This window comes from Polypterus senegalus, chromosome 15 (genome assembly GCF_016835505.1).
Source record: "Polypterus senegalus isolate Bchr_013 chromosome 15, ASM1683550v1, whole genome shotgun sequence".
NCBI lineage: Eukaryota > Metazoa > Chordata > Cladistia > Polypteriformes > Polypteridae > Polypterus > Polypterus senegalus.
Window position 1 is genome coordinate 95,563,143 of NC_053168.1, and position 18,095 is coordinate 95,581,237.

At 37.0% G+C, this 18,095-nt stretch overlaps 1 protein-coding gene across 49 annotated transcripts in view; it reads right to left on the bottom strand.

Annotated features, from left to right (window-relative positions):
• rims2a (regulating synaptic membrane exocytosis 2a) overlaps window positions 1-18,095 on the bottom strand; it is a 1,270,129-nt gene that overhangs the window by 402,752 nt on the left and 849,282 nt on the right. For all 49 annotated transcript variants that reach the window (XM_039736790.1, XM_039736792.1, XM_039736793.1 and 46 more), the window contains one exon: window positions 13,301-13,451. In XM_039736790.1, the coding sequence (XP_039592724.1) occupies window positions 13,301-13,451 (151 nt within the window). The remainder of the gene's footprint in view (window positions 1-13,300; window positions 13,452-18,095) is intronic.

Below are 18,095 nucleotides of genomic sequence, written 5' to 3' on the forward strand. Positions count from 1 at the left end.
CTTTGAAGAGATGATATGTTTGCATATCTCTGCAGGAAGCAGAGAAGAGGAGAGCGCAAGTTGGTGAGTTGGTGAAGCAGGAAGCGGGCGAGCGCTCGCAGGCAGCTGCAGGCAGCTGAAGGCAGCCTGGGTGTATGGCCAACACCCGGGAGAAGTAGTGGTTATGGTCACTCCCGCAGAGTTTATTTTGCAGGGCGGGAGTGACCGGAAAGCGCAGGACTCTAGGCAGAACGTAGCGGGAGTCGAGACTTGGTGTTCCCCGTGTGAGAGCCTTGGTCGCAGTGGAATTCCCAAGTTGCTGTCCGGAGGAGCCGACCGGAGCCAAGGATCGGTAAGGCAACTGACAGCAGAGGCAGGCACAAAGGTCAGCCGTAAACAGAGAGTATCTCCCTTGTTGCGGGGCCCAGATGGGTGAAGTAGGAGAGACACTAGTTTAAAAAGAAGGCACCGGGCTTGTTTATAGACTGTTTCCTGTTGAATGTTTTAACCTTGTTTTAAAGGCTTTTTTTTGTGTATTGTTTTTACCTACACATGTTTTTATGGATAATTAATGTGGTGTTATGGGTCCACAGCTCGCTGACTAAAGGCCATTTAAATAAATAATTACCGCGCTCGCAGTTTTGTGAGGGGGCGTAGTGGTTGTAGCAAGGCGCGGGGCGATCTGTGGTGTGGGCGTTTCTCACCAAGTGCACAGGTGAGGAACTGCCCACATCCGTGATTGTTCCCGTGGCTAATGTGCTGCAGCTGCTATGGCCCCTTGCAGTATAAAAAGATGTGCGAGTCGGTTGGGAGGGAATGAAAAACAGAAAAAAAACGAACAGAGTAGAACAAGAAAAAAGAGAAGTAAACGGAGGTTGGAGCAGGAAGCAGTGAGGAGGAGAGCGCAAGTCAGTGAAGCAGGAAGAGGGCGAGTGCTCGCAGGCAGCTGAAGGCAGCCTGGGTGTTTGGCCAACACCCGGAAGAAGTAGTGGTTGTGGTCGCTCCCGCAGAGTTTATTTTGTAGGGCAGGAGTGACCGGAAGGTGCAGGACTCTAGGCAGAAGGTAGCGGGAGTCGGGACTTGGGACGTGGTGTTTCCTGTGTGAGAGCCTTGGTCGCAGTGGAATTGTTGAGTTGCTGTCCAGAGGAGCTGACCAGGGCCAAGGATCGGTAAGGCAACTGACAGCAGAGGCAGGCACAAAGGTCAGCCGCAGAGAGAGAGTGTCTCCCTTGTTGCGGGGCCCAGATGGGTGAAGCAGGAGAGACGCTAGTTTAAAAAGAAGGCACCGGGCTTGTTTATAGACTGTTTCCTGTTGGATGTTTTAACCTCGATTTTAAAGGAATGATTTTCTATTGTTTATTTTAACCTCCACGATTTCTTTCATGGATTATTTATTTAATGATTCTTTTTGAAGCACTACACTATTTATTATGGACACTGTTTTGTTTTGATTGTTTCTTTTAATAAAAGCACTTTTTCACTTTATACCATCCCCTTGCTATGTTGTTGCCTCCACTGACTAGCTCACTCGGTGACATTATTGATGGTGTTGGGTTCAAGGGCTTCCAAGCAGTAGATGGGAGTATGGAGCTAGAACCCGCATCGTCACAAGCAGGTCTGTCTCCGAGTTTTTTGCATTCGGAGCTGGCAGTTGTTGCTTTTTCTTCAGCACTGGCAGCTAGATTTTCGGCTGATTCAATCCGAGTCATGAATGTCTCCTTAACATCCTCCAGTTGATCAGCAAGTGTGCTCAGTTTAGACGAGGTTTCCTGAATGTGCTCTTCAATTTTACCCACCATATCTTTAAAGACTGCCTCAAAGCGAATACATATGCGTTCCTCCAAGTCTTTATTATCCTGCTGCCGCATCTGTCGCAGCTCTTGTTGCAGCTCCTGTCGCTGCTTCTCATTTGCTTTTTCACTTGCCTTCTCGCTTTTCTTTATATCTTTGTTTATCTCTTGCTTGAGCTCTGCGATCATCACTTTCAGTTCAGACAGATCATTTCTGCTTTTGTGCACCGTAGGTGAGGCTATGGGCTCTATTGCAGCTGGTGTTCTCGGCTCGAGTGAATTAGTTGAGAGCACGGACTACAAGGCTTTTTCCAGTTTCAGATGATCTTCTCCAATCAGCGAGCTATTGTGACCTGCGTCAATCGCACTTCTATATTTGCTCCCCATTTCGCTCTCAGCTGGAGACGATGTAGCGGACCATGGTCCCGAGGAGTCTGGGCTTTCGCCCATCTGATCCAGGTCAGTCTCTGAAAGCCCATATCTTGAGCTTGAACTTGCCGATCTGAGCTTGTATGTAGCTTTAGTTTTCATTTCTTTCTGAACCACTTTCTTGTTGGCCATGTTTATATATGCTTGCATATACTGTATTAGTGCCCCTCAGGTTGGAAAAATACAGGATATCTCAGGATAATAAGAAGATAATATAAAAAATAACGCCGCTACTAGCAGAGCTCCGCTTCAGACGTCCATCTCTCGCAACGGACGAGACCAGTCTCCCGAACTGGTGTAAACTTTACTCAGATAGCAATTTACTAAAATGTAGTACTGATGCACTTAAGTGTGGTAAGCATTTTTCATGAAAAGGTGTGTGTTCTTCATCATTCTAGAATATATTGATATTTGATCTTCATGTCAACAAAAGCAGATAAAAAGATGATCTAATTCAACAATCAATAATGAAAATTATTGCTTTAAAACCATTTATTCAATTAAAAAAAACAGAAATGTTGCTGAATGTGTTGGACAAAATAAATACATTCCTTGCTCCAATAACAGGTGTTGTCCTTGTGATAGAAATAATTTCTTGCTGGCATTTATTTTACTTAAGCCTCCAATGTCGGTCTCAATAATATTTTGAACACAACTCTTTACAGAACTTCTGGGCTTGAAGCTGGATTTCACATTGGTTAATCAGCATGAGACAAAGGCTAGAGATAAAAGATGAACGTTCCACGTGGGGTGACGTCATCAGTAAAACCCTTCAGACCTTTCCTGGGAACTTCACTTTTTCTATACAGATTCTGATATGGTTAGTAAACTTACAAAATTCAAAAATAATACTAAATTTGTGGGGAATAGCACATAATGAGGAGGAAGATCTGGGAAATCTTCAGAACTGGCTGAACAGATGGAAAATATAGTTTAATGTAGAAATGTGTGAAGCTCTACACATGTGGAAAAGGAATGTTAATTATAAAAACAATAAAAGCACACCCTACATTATAGAAAGCAACCTCTCAAAAGGGTCTGAAGTTTTTTCTTGATTGTATTATTCTTATCATCTATTCAAAAGGTACAGAGGCAATTAACAAGACAAAGTGTTTTATTGTATAAATAAGGAGACATTAAAATCAGACTGTATAATGAACAAGTGAGACTCCTTTAGGAGTACTATGCACAGTTCAAGTCACCAAAAAGATACATCAACACTTGAGGATGTTCAAAGGACTGCAGTTAAGAGCATCTCAGGATTAAAGAGAAGGACCAATGTCTCACAGACTTGCAAAAATTAATCTCTTTATACTTGGGCAGAGAAGGCAGCGTGGGGACCTAATCCATCTTCTGTTCCAGCAGAATTCCTTCAGTTAAGTACTATATCACAAATTCATGGACATTAGTGTAAATTAGTAATGTCACAAGAACCAGCACCATGTCAATACCAAAGTTCAGAAAACATAGTGTACTTTCTTTTTTACCGTATCGGTAGTACTAAGTTGGAGTTGCACTCATGGGTGAATGCAAGTAGACAGATTACTTCAGAAGGCACAATAATATGTGACAAAAACAGGAGTTAAAAAATGTCTCACAGAGGTGATGATACAGCACCACATTAACACGTGTTGAAAATAAAAACAGCAGGGGTCATGTCTGGAAATGGTTTGTATTTGAGGCAGGAGAATTTTAGCATCTGAATGTGGGAAGCATGCTTATTAATAGAAAAAAGCCAACACACATATAGGCTTCAGTTTCAATGTACTGTCATAGCAGTAGAATGTACTGTCATGAATTTGTAAGAGGAGATGAAATGTTAGATTGATGATGTTAGATTGATCACTTTTTAGTACCTTTACTACACAGTTCCAGTAAAAGAATGGAAACTTCTCATTCATTCTCTGATTTTATCAAGCATATCTACAGGTGTCCAATTAAGCATCCATCTATTTTATAATTGGTTTACACAGTTCAGGGTTGCAGGGTAAATCTCACATGCTACACATATAGGATTGTGCACAAAGATAGCACTAACAACAGTTGTAGCAAGTAAAAACTGAGGCAAGATTCAAACGAAATGGGTAGTTGGCTTGTCTGTAGCACCAACAAAATTATCTGCTCCCTTTGTTAACAACAAAATATAACTGATTTAGTGCTTTGAACCACCAAGCAATGTGATCATGACAATTAAGCAAGATGGACAAAATGGCACACATCACTGCTAAATACTGTGAGGTTTCTAAACTATTTTGGAACCCCTCCCACTCCCAACCGGAAGACACACTGAAGTGTGTCCTGAAGCGTGATTGCCACATCTGTGGGAGACTGCTTGTCCATTGCTGGGGCAACTGCAGGCTCACAGTGCAGCATTAGGGCACAGTGGAAGCAGTGCCTGTCGTCTAAGGAACATTTCAAGCTGAATAAAGCTGGTTTTGCTAAAGTACTGAGACTCAGCCTTGTGTTTTGTGGTGCAAGAGGGTGACTCACGTGTCACAATACAAATATGCAAATGCTAAATTTGTGTCATTTATTTTTCTTCTGAAGCAAAATTAATAAAGCTTTAGTGTAACCAATTATATGTGATGTATGTAGTGAAAGAATACTGTACATGTCACATATTTTATAGTAAGTTAATGCAGTCTAGGTGGCACAGTGGTAGTACTGCTGCCTCGCAGTAAGGAGAGCTAAGTTCGCTTCCTGGGTCCTCCCTGCGTGGAGTTTGCATGTGTCTGCGTGGGTTTTCGCCGGGTACTCCGGTTTCCTCCCACAGTCCAAAGACATGCAGGTTAGGTGCATTGGTGATCATTAGTGTGTGCTTGGTGTGTGGGTGTGTGTGTTCTGCGGTGGGCTGGCGCCCTGCCCGGGGTTTGTTCCTGCTTTGCACCCTGTGCTGGGTGGGATTGGCTCCAGCAGACCCCTGTGACCCTGTGTTAGGATAAAGCGGGTTGGACAATGACTGACTGACTGACTGACTAATGTAGTCTACTAGTAACACTGCAGGTCCAGTTAATATTCTAATTCTTGATTAACAAAGTCTTATCAGAGTCAATTACATGAAAGCTTGCACTTTGAGGCTGTATCTTATAGTATGCTGCTAATTCTGCTAAGCTGTCATGGCACACCAGGCCTCTTAAGAAAGCATATTTAACAGGGATGCAGGCATCTAGCTGCACAAACTCCCAAGTTTGCACTACAAACTAAGTGACTGAACTCAAGTATGTATCAGGATCTGCATGGACTTTATCTGATAACCTGTTAACAAAGGTGTAAATCAGAGGTGACCTGACATATCTCCAGATACTCCTCTAAAGACCTCTTGAGCTAGAAGGTTTGGAATGAACTTAAACAAGGACAAAGAACTATAATTCAAGGGATGACAACTAAAATGGACAGTTATTAAAAGACACTGATTTTGTATCTGGTGTTGACTTTAATCCAGTCAGAAAAAGGTTCAACCTTCTCTGTGCCATCCTGAAGAATTTCTCTCTCTCTGTCTGGGATACTCACTAGACACTCACTGAACTCCCATGAGGATTCTCTTGGGGCACCCTCTATGGGATGGGGAAATCTGTTAAATGGCCCTATGAAAAATAAAAAGTTATGAGCCACTCATTTGAAGAGATGAACCCAACAATGTGACTGTGTTGGTCAGCCCCATGCTACCGGGTCCTTCTGGGAGCCTCTTGAACCTGCTACTGCTGATAATGTACCTGAAGAATGAGCCAGTGGATGAGGATACTCACACAAACCAAAATAATCAAAATTGAAAGAGTGTTCAATAAGTACAGTGTTACAGCAGTCAATAAATAAATAATCCATAAAAATAAGGTGAAGGTGAAGGTTAAAAACAAATTAATTCATTAAAATCAGAGGTTAAAACCTGAGACAATCCACAAAACTTTGAGCGCCAAAAACTGCCCTTTTAAACCTGGCACCTCCTCCCCTTATCCCATTTGGAACTCACAGGAGGAGTAGATGTTGACCAACAGGTACAGTCAATCTTCATAATCTGTCACTTTGTTTCCTTGCATTGGCATCTGTGGGACAACCTGTCAAGCCATACATACCTCTCCCACTGCTCACAGCTGGCTCTTGTGGTAGATGCCACCAATCACTCAGTAGGAGTGCCCTTTCTTCGGCTTCAGGCTCCTGCAGCCATGAACCTGACTCCTAACTTCTGTCCTCCATGGCCATCGGAGACATTACTTTTATTCTATGTTAATTAGTGTTCTCTGATTTTAATTCTTACTTTGTCTTTTACATTACATTATTTGTATTATTATAACATGGAAAAACATTTCTGCCTTAGGTATGTGTTCAGCATTTGTTGTCTTGCATTTCCTTTCATCCTACACTTACCCAGATCTTTGTAGACACGGAATACGCATGAAATGCATGTATTCCAAATAACAATATACTGTATTACTTTCCCTATACAACTCCAGGAACCTAACAAACAGATAAGGAGCCTTGGCTTGAGCTGGGAGTTAAGCCGAGTTTGGCCGAGTTAAGCTCCGTCAAGGGAAGGATGGGACAGCAGACTGCTTGCTGCTTGTGCTGATCGACACATTTACAAAACAAAAGACACTGATGAAGAGGTACGAAGAAATTTAAGGTGGTATCACATTGGTATCAAATACAAAAACTCTGATATTGTGATGTACCTAGTGTAAATAATGGGCAAGTAAGACGTGTCAGGAAGCACATCTTTGCACAAACAGATTTTTGAATCTAAAACAAACTATAAAGGGTCATACAGTTTTAGTGGAAACCTTGCTAACCTTTAAAACTTAGCTAAACAAAATAGTTTGATGGACTAAATGTACTGAATATCCTTATATTCAGCTAAGAAGTCTGAAAGCTTTCTTGTCTGTACTGCCTTCTTCAAGTTCCCTCTCAACATTTCTATGAGGTAATTATCTAGGCTTGGACTATGCCATTTCATAATTCTCTATTTCTTCTTTCTTATACAATCTTATGTTGATGTTCTTAAAGTTTCTTGGTCGCTGTCTTGTTGAAAGTTCAATTTCTCCTTACTTAGAATTCATATTTGACTCTTTGATGGCAAGCTGGCAGTAAAATAGCCCCACATTGTTATGCTTTCATCCCCAGTTTTTACAGATGATGTGGGAATGTTTTGGTGAAAAGAAGTTCCTTATTTCCTCCAAACAAGAGCAAAGAACTGTACCTATGTCTCATTGTTTCAGAACACAATGTTTTTCACCTTGGTGTTGCCTGGCGGACTTCAATCATGTATAATAATTTTTGAGAGCAAAGGGTTCTACCCTCCAGACTTTACATGTAGGACAAAGTGGTGCAGTGTCTTTGGGTAGTTGGCCTAATCTCTTGATGTTAATGTGGAGTTCTTTGAGGTCCTCTATACCATCTTCTGGTCAGCACTTTTACATTTTCTTCACTTGTGGGTGATCTTCAGTCAATACGTTTAAACTCCTTACCATACACCTAGTCATTAATGATCATTCTTGTGAGGGGATCAGAGAAATCTTGATCTTAATATGAATCAGTTATACCGCAGTTTCGGAAACCAAACAACACTACACCTTTCTGATATTTGTATAAAGCAGAGGCCTCCAAATTATCTGTAATAATGTTCTAAATATTTGCATCTACTTGGGTGCACCTGATTCTAATTTTAGGTATTTGATTAGGTGATAAAGGTAGTCGTTTACTGACCAAGAACAGTGCTTTTCTGTTAATTTAAACAGTAAAAATTAATTAAAAACCTGATTCTGAATGTTATTTGTTAAAATTAGATCAACTTTATCCATTTGTATTGTAATGGTGATACAATATATTTTCCTTTGTCCTGAAAAAGGACAAACATTATGTGATATAAACTTTTCACACCACTGTATATGTGGAGATTTTTTTTAGATATTTCAAGTTTCATTCTGTACTTGAAATATTTACGTTTGAAAGCCATCTTTTATTCTGAAATTTCTGATATGTTTTGTCAAGATCTTACAATTTTCAATACTAAACGGGTCTCGAAATGCTTGCTAAAATACAGCACCAAAGTTTCCAGGTAGGTAAAACAGCGGGAATAAACAAAGCATGCAAATTTTTTTGAAGGAAAAATGGAAAAAGACATACTGTAAGAAAGGAACAGTAAAATGCTTAAAAATGTTATTTCTCCCCAATGTGCATAAGTATTTACCTGGATTGTATGAATATGAGTCTTACCAGGATGACATAGGCAGAAACAAAACAGAAAGAAATGGACATTACATGTGTCAATAAAATAACTGTACAATGAAATGCTAATACAATCATTTTTTCTCCATGTATCCTAGTGTCTAGAATACAAGCATCAATGAAAGATTTCAGCTTAATAAGCAATAGTTTGTTTCCTTTAATGAAGCCAAATGAAAACATCACAAAACAAACTTCACCTTCAATACAGCCAAACATGTTTTGAAGTAAAACGGAAAGGCTAATGACATTTAATTATTTAGTTTAGTTTAAGGAGGAAAATTAATTTGATGCATTTGTGAACAATTCTTTACATAGAATTGTTGTGGACTTCCCCATTACACCAAAAATAATTGCGGAATCAGAGAAAAAGATAAGGCGGTAACAGAAAGGACACGTAAAAAGAGACCTACATTTTGTAATTAGTACATTGTACTTAAAAATAAAACAAAACTATAGCATTTTCAATTACATTTTAGGACATTGAATACTGAAATTTAAGATTCTAACATCCACTTAATCCAATGTAGGATAAATGGAGACTATAGCTTATCCCAGCAGTACAGGATTCAAGATCAGAACCAAGTCCTTGGGCCACCAGTACCATTATATATATCACAAGACTCACACATACCCACACTCATAAGGGGAAGATTTATCTAACACTAACTTTTTTGAGATGTGGTAGAAAAAAGTAACCAGAAAAAAAAAATCCAAGAACACACCATAATGGTATATATCCAAATAAACACAAAGCACAAGGCTCAAATCTAGGATGTTGAATCAGAAAGCCATAGTGCTAAACACAGTAATAGAAAATCCAAACCCAATTTTATAGAAAGTGAAAAATATAAGGGCACTCACTCACACAAAAGATCATAGATACATAAGTACATACCTTAATAACAAAAAGACTGCATGATACAATATAATTCTTTCCGGGCATGCCATTGTAACCAAGAACAAAGAGGGCCAAAAATGTAAAACTTTATTAAAAAAAATAATACAAAGTGAGCATCACATTTAACAGCTTGTCCTTGGATCATTGAAGGAACCAAATTAATCCATAAAGAGGGCACATAAAGTCCATGCAGATGATAATCCAAAAGGGAATAAAATTAAACCCTAAAACAAGAAGATTGTGCAGCTGCTTTAAAATATTGATTCCGCCTGGAAAATCTGAATTAAGCAGCAGAGTCATTATAAATCTAGAGGGATTTACTTATTCACTTTTACATGTATGCATTCACTTTTCAATAAACACTTATTTTAATGCAACATTAAATAGAATTCAACTTAATTTTAGAGTATCAATCTACTGTCTAGTATTTTAGATGTTTTTAACTTACATTATATTTAATGTAAAAAGTACAAATTAACTAAACTCTTTACAAATAAAAAAAAATATTCTGGGATTTTACTTTAGTAAATATATTATCTCTTATTTTATCTGATTTTTGCCTTGAACAAAAATACTACTCAATGCATTTTGCTATACATGTGTGAGTAAAGTTTATATTAAAATATTCTAAACAGGCAATACGCTGAATATTAAAAAAATCATGGTAATCACTGTTACAGTCTTTATTGCTGTGTTTATGTACCTTAGTAAAATTTTAAACAGTATCGTGTGTCTTTGCTTTCTAATATATTCTATTTATTTGTGTAAATATGTTTTTATTTATGTATTCTGTTTAGTTGTCTTTAATGTGATGTACTGGTTTAATTCTTCTGTCAAATAAAAATCATTTCTCGAAAAACAAACTTGAAATGAATTTACCTGATAACTGACAACTTTATTTAAATGAAAATAAATTAATGGCTTTAAAGTAAACATGGTTATACAGGTGAGGCACAAAATCATAAGTAGCGAACAACATTACTATAATTGTATTTGATAATGCTGCAGATCTGACTTTGGTATCCAAGATGTTTCTTATGCAGACTAAATTACAGATTAAGTTTTGTTTAAGAGGTGGGAAGACTACATGCAGACACAAATGCATGGTAGGAGACAGACATAAACAATACTAAAAAGCCCATAAAGATTTATATAAAATCAACGTTATTAAATCTTAACTCTGTATTTTTTTATTTCAGATCAAAGAACAGCCAACCAAATTTCCCTTCCAACTTTACAGAAACTTCTACAGTCACAAATTTTACATACTTTGTAAGACAATGTGTAAAGCAGTTTAATGAAATACAAGTATTAAGTCCAGCATTTAACATAGTCTCACATATTGCAACAGTAAACCATATCTCAGATATTTTAGAAAGGAAGCCGATTATGTTATGTATTATTTTGGTATTGTAAAAAGCAGATAATTTAGGAAAACAGACACCCCAGGCACCTCTGAATATAGCAGTCACTTTAATCTCATTTGTTTATTATTATTACTGCAATTATACTGTAATTATTTTACTTGTTCTCCTTTGTGCACTGAAGAGTCACCTGTCTAACTTTTCAGCACTGAACAGGCAAGCGATGTAAACTTATCTTATTTACAGTGGCAGGCCTACTGAGATTTGTAGCTAAGACTTTGTTTACTAGCACTTATAATGCCACATTGATTCTATATTTTACTTCTTCACATACTAAACAAAAATGTATTTAGAGTTTTGCCTTTGTGAAAAAGTATTTACCCTCTTCTTGATTTCCTCTAATATTTCAGGTTTTTGACAATGGATGTTTTCATGTCTAAAACCAAAATCTAACTTTACATAAATAAAGTAGTAATAGTAACAGTAGTAGTAATAAAACAGAAGATATCTAAGAGAACACATTTTTGTTTTTTACCAAATAAACAAAGTTATTCCACAACAACTGGTACTGTATGAAAATGTAAATGCCCCATAACAATTAATTTATTGTGTTACCTTTAGCTGCAATGACTGCAATCAAATATTTCCTATAATTTAATGTCAATTTTTGACATCATTATGGCGGAGTAATAGAGCACTCGTCCTTGAAGCACTGCATTAATTCATAAACTCTGCTAGGTTTACTATGCCATTGCGGCACTTCTTGTGTGATTTTGGGCTATACAAAAGTAAATTGTATTGTAAATTGTACTGTATATAGTCTGGGATTCTACAGTACTATACCATTCAAAAACTTTAATTTTGCTTATTTTTAATGTTTCTGATGTGGATTTACTTTTGTGTTCTGGACAATTGTTTTGCTGCATGAAGTAACTATACTTCGGCACTGTTTGGATCAAGATTCATGATTGATTCAGTTATGGCAACTCATCTACCTCTTTTGGCAGCAAAGCATCACAATCATAATATCACAATAAAGTCTTGACTGTTGATATGATATTCTTATTATGAAATGCTGTGTTTGCTTAATTCTAGACATAATAGCACTAATACTAAGCAAAAAGTTATGCTTTTGTGTCATCTGCTAATAGAACATGCTCCTTCTTATAAATAATGGACACTAATCTCTTATGAAACCTTTCCGACTCGTTGAATGATTTAGTGCTATGTTGTTTGACAGGCCAGTCCCTCCTGTTCTTAGCATTTTCCATTTAGAGATTACGATTTTGAATGGAGTTTGCTGTAATCCCAGAGCCTCCAAGAAATACCTCAGTAGCCATTTCCTTAGTGAAAGTTATCAGCAACATTTTTGTGATCTTTTCAGGAACTTCCTTTGATCGTGGTATCAGATGCTTGTTAAATATTTGTGTAGGCAACTTGACTCTGATGGTAAGTGTCAGACCGAGTGTGGTTTATATCAAGCAGGCCTTACTGTAATCAATAATAGCTTTGTTTATTGAGCGGACTCTAAATATTCCTTTAATTTGGGTAATTCAAAAAAGGGGCATTTATTTTTTCATCCAGTGCCAGTTGCTGCTGGAGGCCTTACTTCATTAGTTATTTGAAATAAGTTAAAAAAAAAAACATGTGCTATTTGTTCATTTAAACACCCTTTATCTTGTAATAGACTAGGGGGCTTTGGTCCCTGCTCGCTTCGCTCGCCATGTGTATGTGTATCGTGTTAACGTTTTTGAATTCTTTATGACGTTCTACTTTGTCTTCTACTCTTTGTCTTTTTCTGGCCCCGGGCGTGGTTAAATCCCTTGGCACAAAGTCACGTCTCGCAGAACACGAAAGTGTCTTTCTGAGAACATCATTTCTCGTCTCTCTGAACAGGTCTCCTCTCGTCGCAATTTTTTTTTATAAAATAGAGAGAGTTTAGTTAAAGACCTGGAAATATTCAGTGCCCAAAATGAGCAATAATTGAGGAACTCAGGAAGGGACAAATACTTTTTTATGTAGTAAATGAATATATAAGTAAAATAGACAAATAAGTTTAGTTTAGTGCTTTCTATTCACTTAAACATGTTGTAATATTCACTGCATGAGACAGGAATATGAGGATACTAAGCAAATTATTTTCTCAACGTCTTCTTTGAAGGTTTGTCCATCTTTTGGTATATATTATTAACTTTCTGTCACATGCCACAAATGAGACTGGCATCAACTCCTATGAAAAAAAGACATTTATACACAATGCAAGAAATTATTTGCTTCTTTACTGTGTCAATGTAATTTAGAAAATTTGATCCATTAAAGAGATATATTCTGCCACTTAAAGAAAAACAGACATGACAATTTTATTAAAGTCATGGCATTGCATCTTAGAGTTTACAACTCTTTAAATGTGCCTTTTTGCTTTTTTAGTGAGGAGATATTTCCAAATTTGAAAAATACAATATGCAGAAAACATTTTCCATACTTCATTGACCTTATTATTTCTTTTATAAGCATTGACAAACTCTGACTAAAATCTGTAGGTAAATTGAGTCATACTTGTGTTGATAACACTCATTCTTACTTAGACTATGTTAAACAATTACACGACTTTTTCAACTTACTTTGTAGTCTTTTAGGGCTTTCTCCATGTAGTTGCCTCCGTGGCAGATACGGTGATGGATGAGGAAGTGGCATTGATGAAATGTCATGTGTCTGTAGCTTGTACCAATGAGGCTCATCATCCAATAAAGCTGTCTCAAGCTCAATCAGGATCTAGGTGAGAAAATACTATGTATTTTAAATGTTATTCATATAAACTACATCAACCCAATTGACTCAATTACTTAGGCAACAGCTGCTTTAACCTATGCATCCATCCACTTCCTTACCTCCAAAACTGCATTGAGCTGATTGATAGAAGAGGGCACAAACATATTTCAGGGCCGACGAAACCCCAGACTCACAGATTTCACATGTAATATCACATAAAACTACACTGAAAGTTCAGATATCATCTGACCCAAAAACGAAACTCCATTATTGTTGTTATTTAAGAAAGTCTTTAATTTTTCTTTTTCCTTAATGTGGAAGGTTTATAGTAATAAAACAATATGATTACATTTTTAAAGTAAAACATAAGATAAAGAAAAGCATTTTACAAGAGACAATCTGTTTACAGTCTTTTCACCTGAGAAGTTTCCTGTAAAACAGTAATACAATTTAACCCTCTGATTTAAGGTAACTGTCTATTAGGATGTATCAGCTCTTTAATGTGTCAATGTTTATTCAAACAGTCTCTCTTATAATTTCAGGAATGGGACAGCAATATAATTCTGATTGTTTGATGTACAAATGCATCTATTCAAACTGCTCCTCTATGAATATTTTCTGTTCATGTACAGTAGGCATTTTGCGTTAGGATTTTTGAGCCATATACTGCTACTTCTACCTTCAAAGTGTTTTTAAAATAAATCTTGATCCAAGTTTGTGTCATAATCTCCTCTTAAAACAATATCAAAGATCCCTCATTTACTGGGGACTCTACAATTGGCGTAGTTGGGCAGGGTTCTTAACAACTGACTTGAGGGACCCCAACACTCTGTCAGTAGACAACAGCTGGCCTGAATTAAATGAGGTAAGGATGCCTCTTTAAAATATTTTCCTATTGTTCTCTCCTTAACATAGTGTTTTAAAGTAGTGGTCCACAGAGTAAGGTATGACAGAATTGTAAGAAACAGATCCCATATTGGTAATACTGTTGGAAAATTGTGCTTATACAGTATGCTAAATATCCATCCATCCATTATCCAACCAACTATAAAATAACTACAGGGTCACGGGGGGTCTGCTGGAGCCAATCCCAGCCAACACAGGGTACAGGCAGGAAACAAACATCGGGCAGGGCGCCAACCCACCGCAGGGCACCCACACACACACACCAAGCACACACTAGGGACAATTCAGAATCGCCAATGCACCTAACCTGCATGTCTTTGGACTGTGGGAGGAAACTGGAGTAACCGGAGGAAACCCACGCAGACATGGGGAGAACATGCAAACTCCACACAGGGAGGACCCGGGAAGCGAACCCGGGTGTCCCATAACTGCAATGCAGCAGCACTACCCACTGAGCCACCGTGCCGCCCCAGTATGCTAAATATGACTCATAATATTAATTTGTATGTTTTATTTTAGAATTACTTAGGTAATGACTCTCAAGTTGTGAGCTCAGTGTTCATGAGAGAAATGTTCTGTAACTGAATGAGCAGGAGGGTACAAATTACCTCATTAAATCATTAATATTCATGAGTTTTCCAAGATTGTCAAATTTTGGAAGTAGATAAAATTCTGGGGTGCATGCAAAATAGACATAACACGGGAATTCTGGGGAAATAAGTATAAATTATTGAAGAGTGACATTGTTTATTAGAATGCATATACTTAAACGGAGATAATGTGACCACTGTATGCATGCTTGTACGAATATGTAAAATGGAGGCTTGGGACTTAAAGATGAACATGTTTCATTCTAGCCAAAAGTAACTTAATTAGCAATCAATCAGACCATGGTAACATAGCGGTTATCCCAATTTTACCTGATGCAATGTCTTACATAAGGCAGTGTTTTATTGTGAAAAGGGGCTGCTAGCAAGAAAATATAAAGTCAAAGGATTTTATAAGGCATGGGCAGAGAGACATAACTGCCAAAACTAGGAGGAGAGAGAGGGAAACAACTGCCAAAGAGAAGACAACTCGGTCAGACATTGCCACCTACAGACTTCCCCTTCACTCCCAAGCATCATGCCTGGTTTAAGAAAACAAAGACTGCAACAAAGCTTGCTCTGTGACCCTAATTTGAATTATTCAAGTTTTTTGTTTTGATATCTAACATTTACATCTGGTTTCTCCTTCAGATAAACATAATTAATGATCGAAATAGCTTGAGTACTTCTTTGCTAAAGTTGTATTTTTGTTTACTGACATTTAGCAGTGACCGATGATTGTTAATAAAGCAAACTGTGTCCATTTAGATTATGTACTGTCAGGGGTAGCAATTATTTTAAAAGGCTAGGGATCTACATCAGAATGCAGTGACAATGAAGACAGAAGTCATATAGAACCCTGGGTGAAAGAATGCCCTTACCCAAAGAATATATGGCAGCATTTCTATTATCTGAAGACAATTCACTTCATATGGGTTACATCCTTCGGATGTAAAAATACTCTGTAGTGCAACTTTTTCATCTCACATAAAAAAAAAAATAAATAAATTATAAAGCAAGCCAATAAAGTGGGCACTAAAACAGCACTGAAAGACCTGGATGTTTGTTAAGTAAAAATATTTTCAGTAAGTTTATAAAATTATAGTACAGACATGGACTGAACAAAAATTAGTGCATGTAGCCAGAAAGACAGTGAAAATGCTTTGGAATTCGCAGATAGTTTTTAAAGTGTATTAATGGAAAATTCTAGGTCGTTGAAAATAATTAAGAAGAAGATGACCTGTGTTCATATACAGAACAATCTTTAAAAGCGGCATTTTTACAAGGGTTGAAATAATCTATAGTGAACAAGTAAGAATTAGTATTAAAAGATGGGAGATTTGAAGTTTCACTTTGGGAGAGCTAGTGAAAGAAGCATGTATGATTGAAAACACAATGTTATTTCACTTACAGTTTATCAAAATGGGAATGAGTAATAAAAGAAAAGAGACCAGGTAATTGCAATCTTTGCAGAAAGCATGGGCACTGGTGAAGAAAATGTAGAAGCAAAAATGTCCAGTCAAGTGCCAAAATAATTATAGGTTTTGCAAATATACAGTTTCAGCATTACTTGAGAAATTAAAAAAAACCTGACTACCTAATATCAGGAGCAGTTAATATTAGCAATTACTGAAGAGAAAAACTCAACAAACTTTGTTTGTGCACCTTTGCACTTACTTCCTCTGCTTGGGATACAGATAACAGTAGTATATACTTTTATAAATGGGAATTCACTATGAAGGATGCACAAAAAATTGGACTGAAGCTTTCTGCAAATTTTTTGGGTTGCCAAAGATGCAGGAGGGCAGAATACTAAGAGTTACGAAAGTGAGCCAGTAGAAAAACAAATAGGTGATGTCACTGTGAAAAATACAATATGGTTAGTCACTATAATAAATTCCCTGTTTGGAATGGATGTTATTACCCAGATAGATTCTGAGTTGCAGTTTAAAAAATAAGAAATTACCTAGCATTTAAATAAGAGTAATTTATGCATAGAAAACTGTGAAGCTAGTTTTAAAGAAAAATGCACCTTTATCATTCTGGGCAAAAAGCAGAAAAAATGAATATGGGGTTTTTCAGTTTCAGTGGTGCTCCTTCCCATTGCAAAGGTTGTATCCAATATCAGTACAAGCCCTGGAAGGGTTTAAATCAGTAGTAACACAGTTGGAGGAATAATTGTGAAAACATCCAGTAAAGAAGAAAAATGACTGTTGGAGACTAACTGATAATCAATTTCTTATTAATGGACTTGAATGTACCTAAGCATATATTTATTTTTGGTAATTAACATGTGAAATGGATTTTGCACCATTATATCTAGATGTACATTCATGGTTTGCCTTTAATACTAGTGGTACTGTATTGTAATACACATGGACTCGTTTACCTCAAAAGTTTTCACAACTCTCTGACAATGTATCATATGGCAATAATGCAGCATTTAAGAGAACTGTAGCAATTTTCTAAATCAGCAGTGATTAAATATGCAGATGACATTTTAGTAGCACCTAAAGTAGTATCTGTGACTACTGGAGGACATATTCTTTGTTAGGAAACATTGTTGCTACATCTGCAAAATAAATGACATAATATTAGCTTCGATAAAGCATAGTTATGTAAAATGGAAGTTGTGTTGTGTATTTAGGTCGATTGATTTCACAAGGAGAAATTGAAGTTATGTTGGATGGAAGATGTGCTATTACAGAATCCTGTGTACCTCAGACAATTCAGGAATTACAGTCCTTTTAAGACTGGTGAATTTGACTTGAATGTGAATTCAGGACTACACCAGAAAAACACAATTACTGACTTACAAATTAAAGGGCAATCCGGATTATAAAGAAACAATCAAATTTTCTGTTGAAGAGCTACAGCATCTTATTTGGTAATTATGCACATTAACAAATGTTATTATTCATTTAAATCAGACACAGTGGTATTATGATAAGGACCTTGTTTAAAAGCTGTGCATGCTGTTGTATAGGCAATACATGCAGTTACACCTTTAATGTTAGATAAAAAACTAATTGTACGATGCCCACACATGTACATTACTATCTTTGAATTGGGTGGCTGGTGCGACCCTGTTTAAGAATGGGAAAATGGCAAGCTATATTGGAAAACCCAAATAGTGAAGTTCGAAAAGACACAT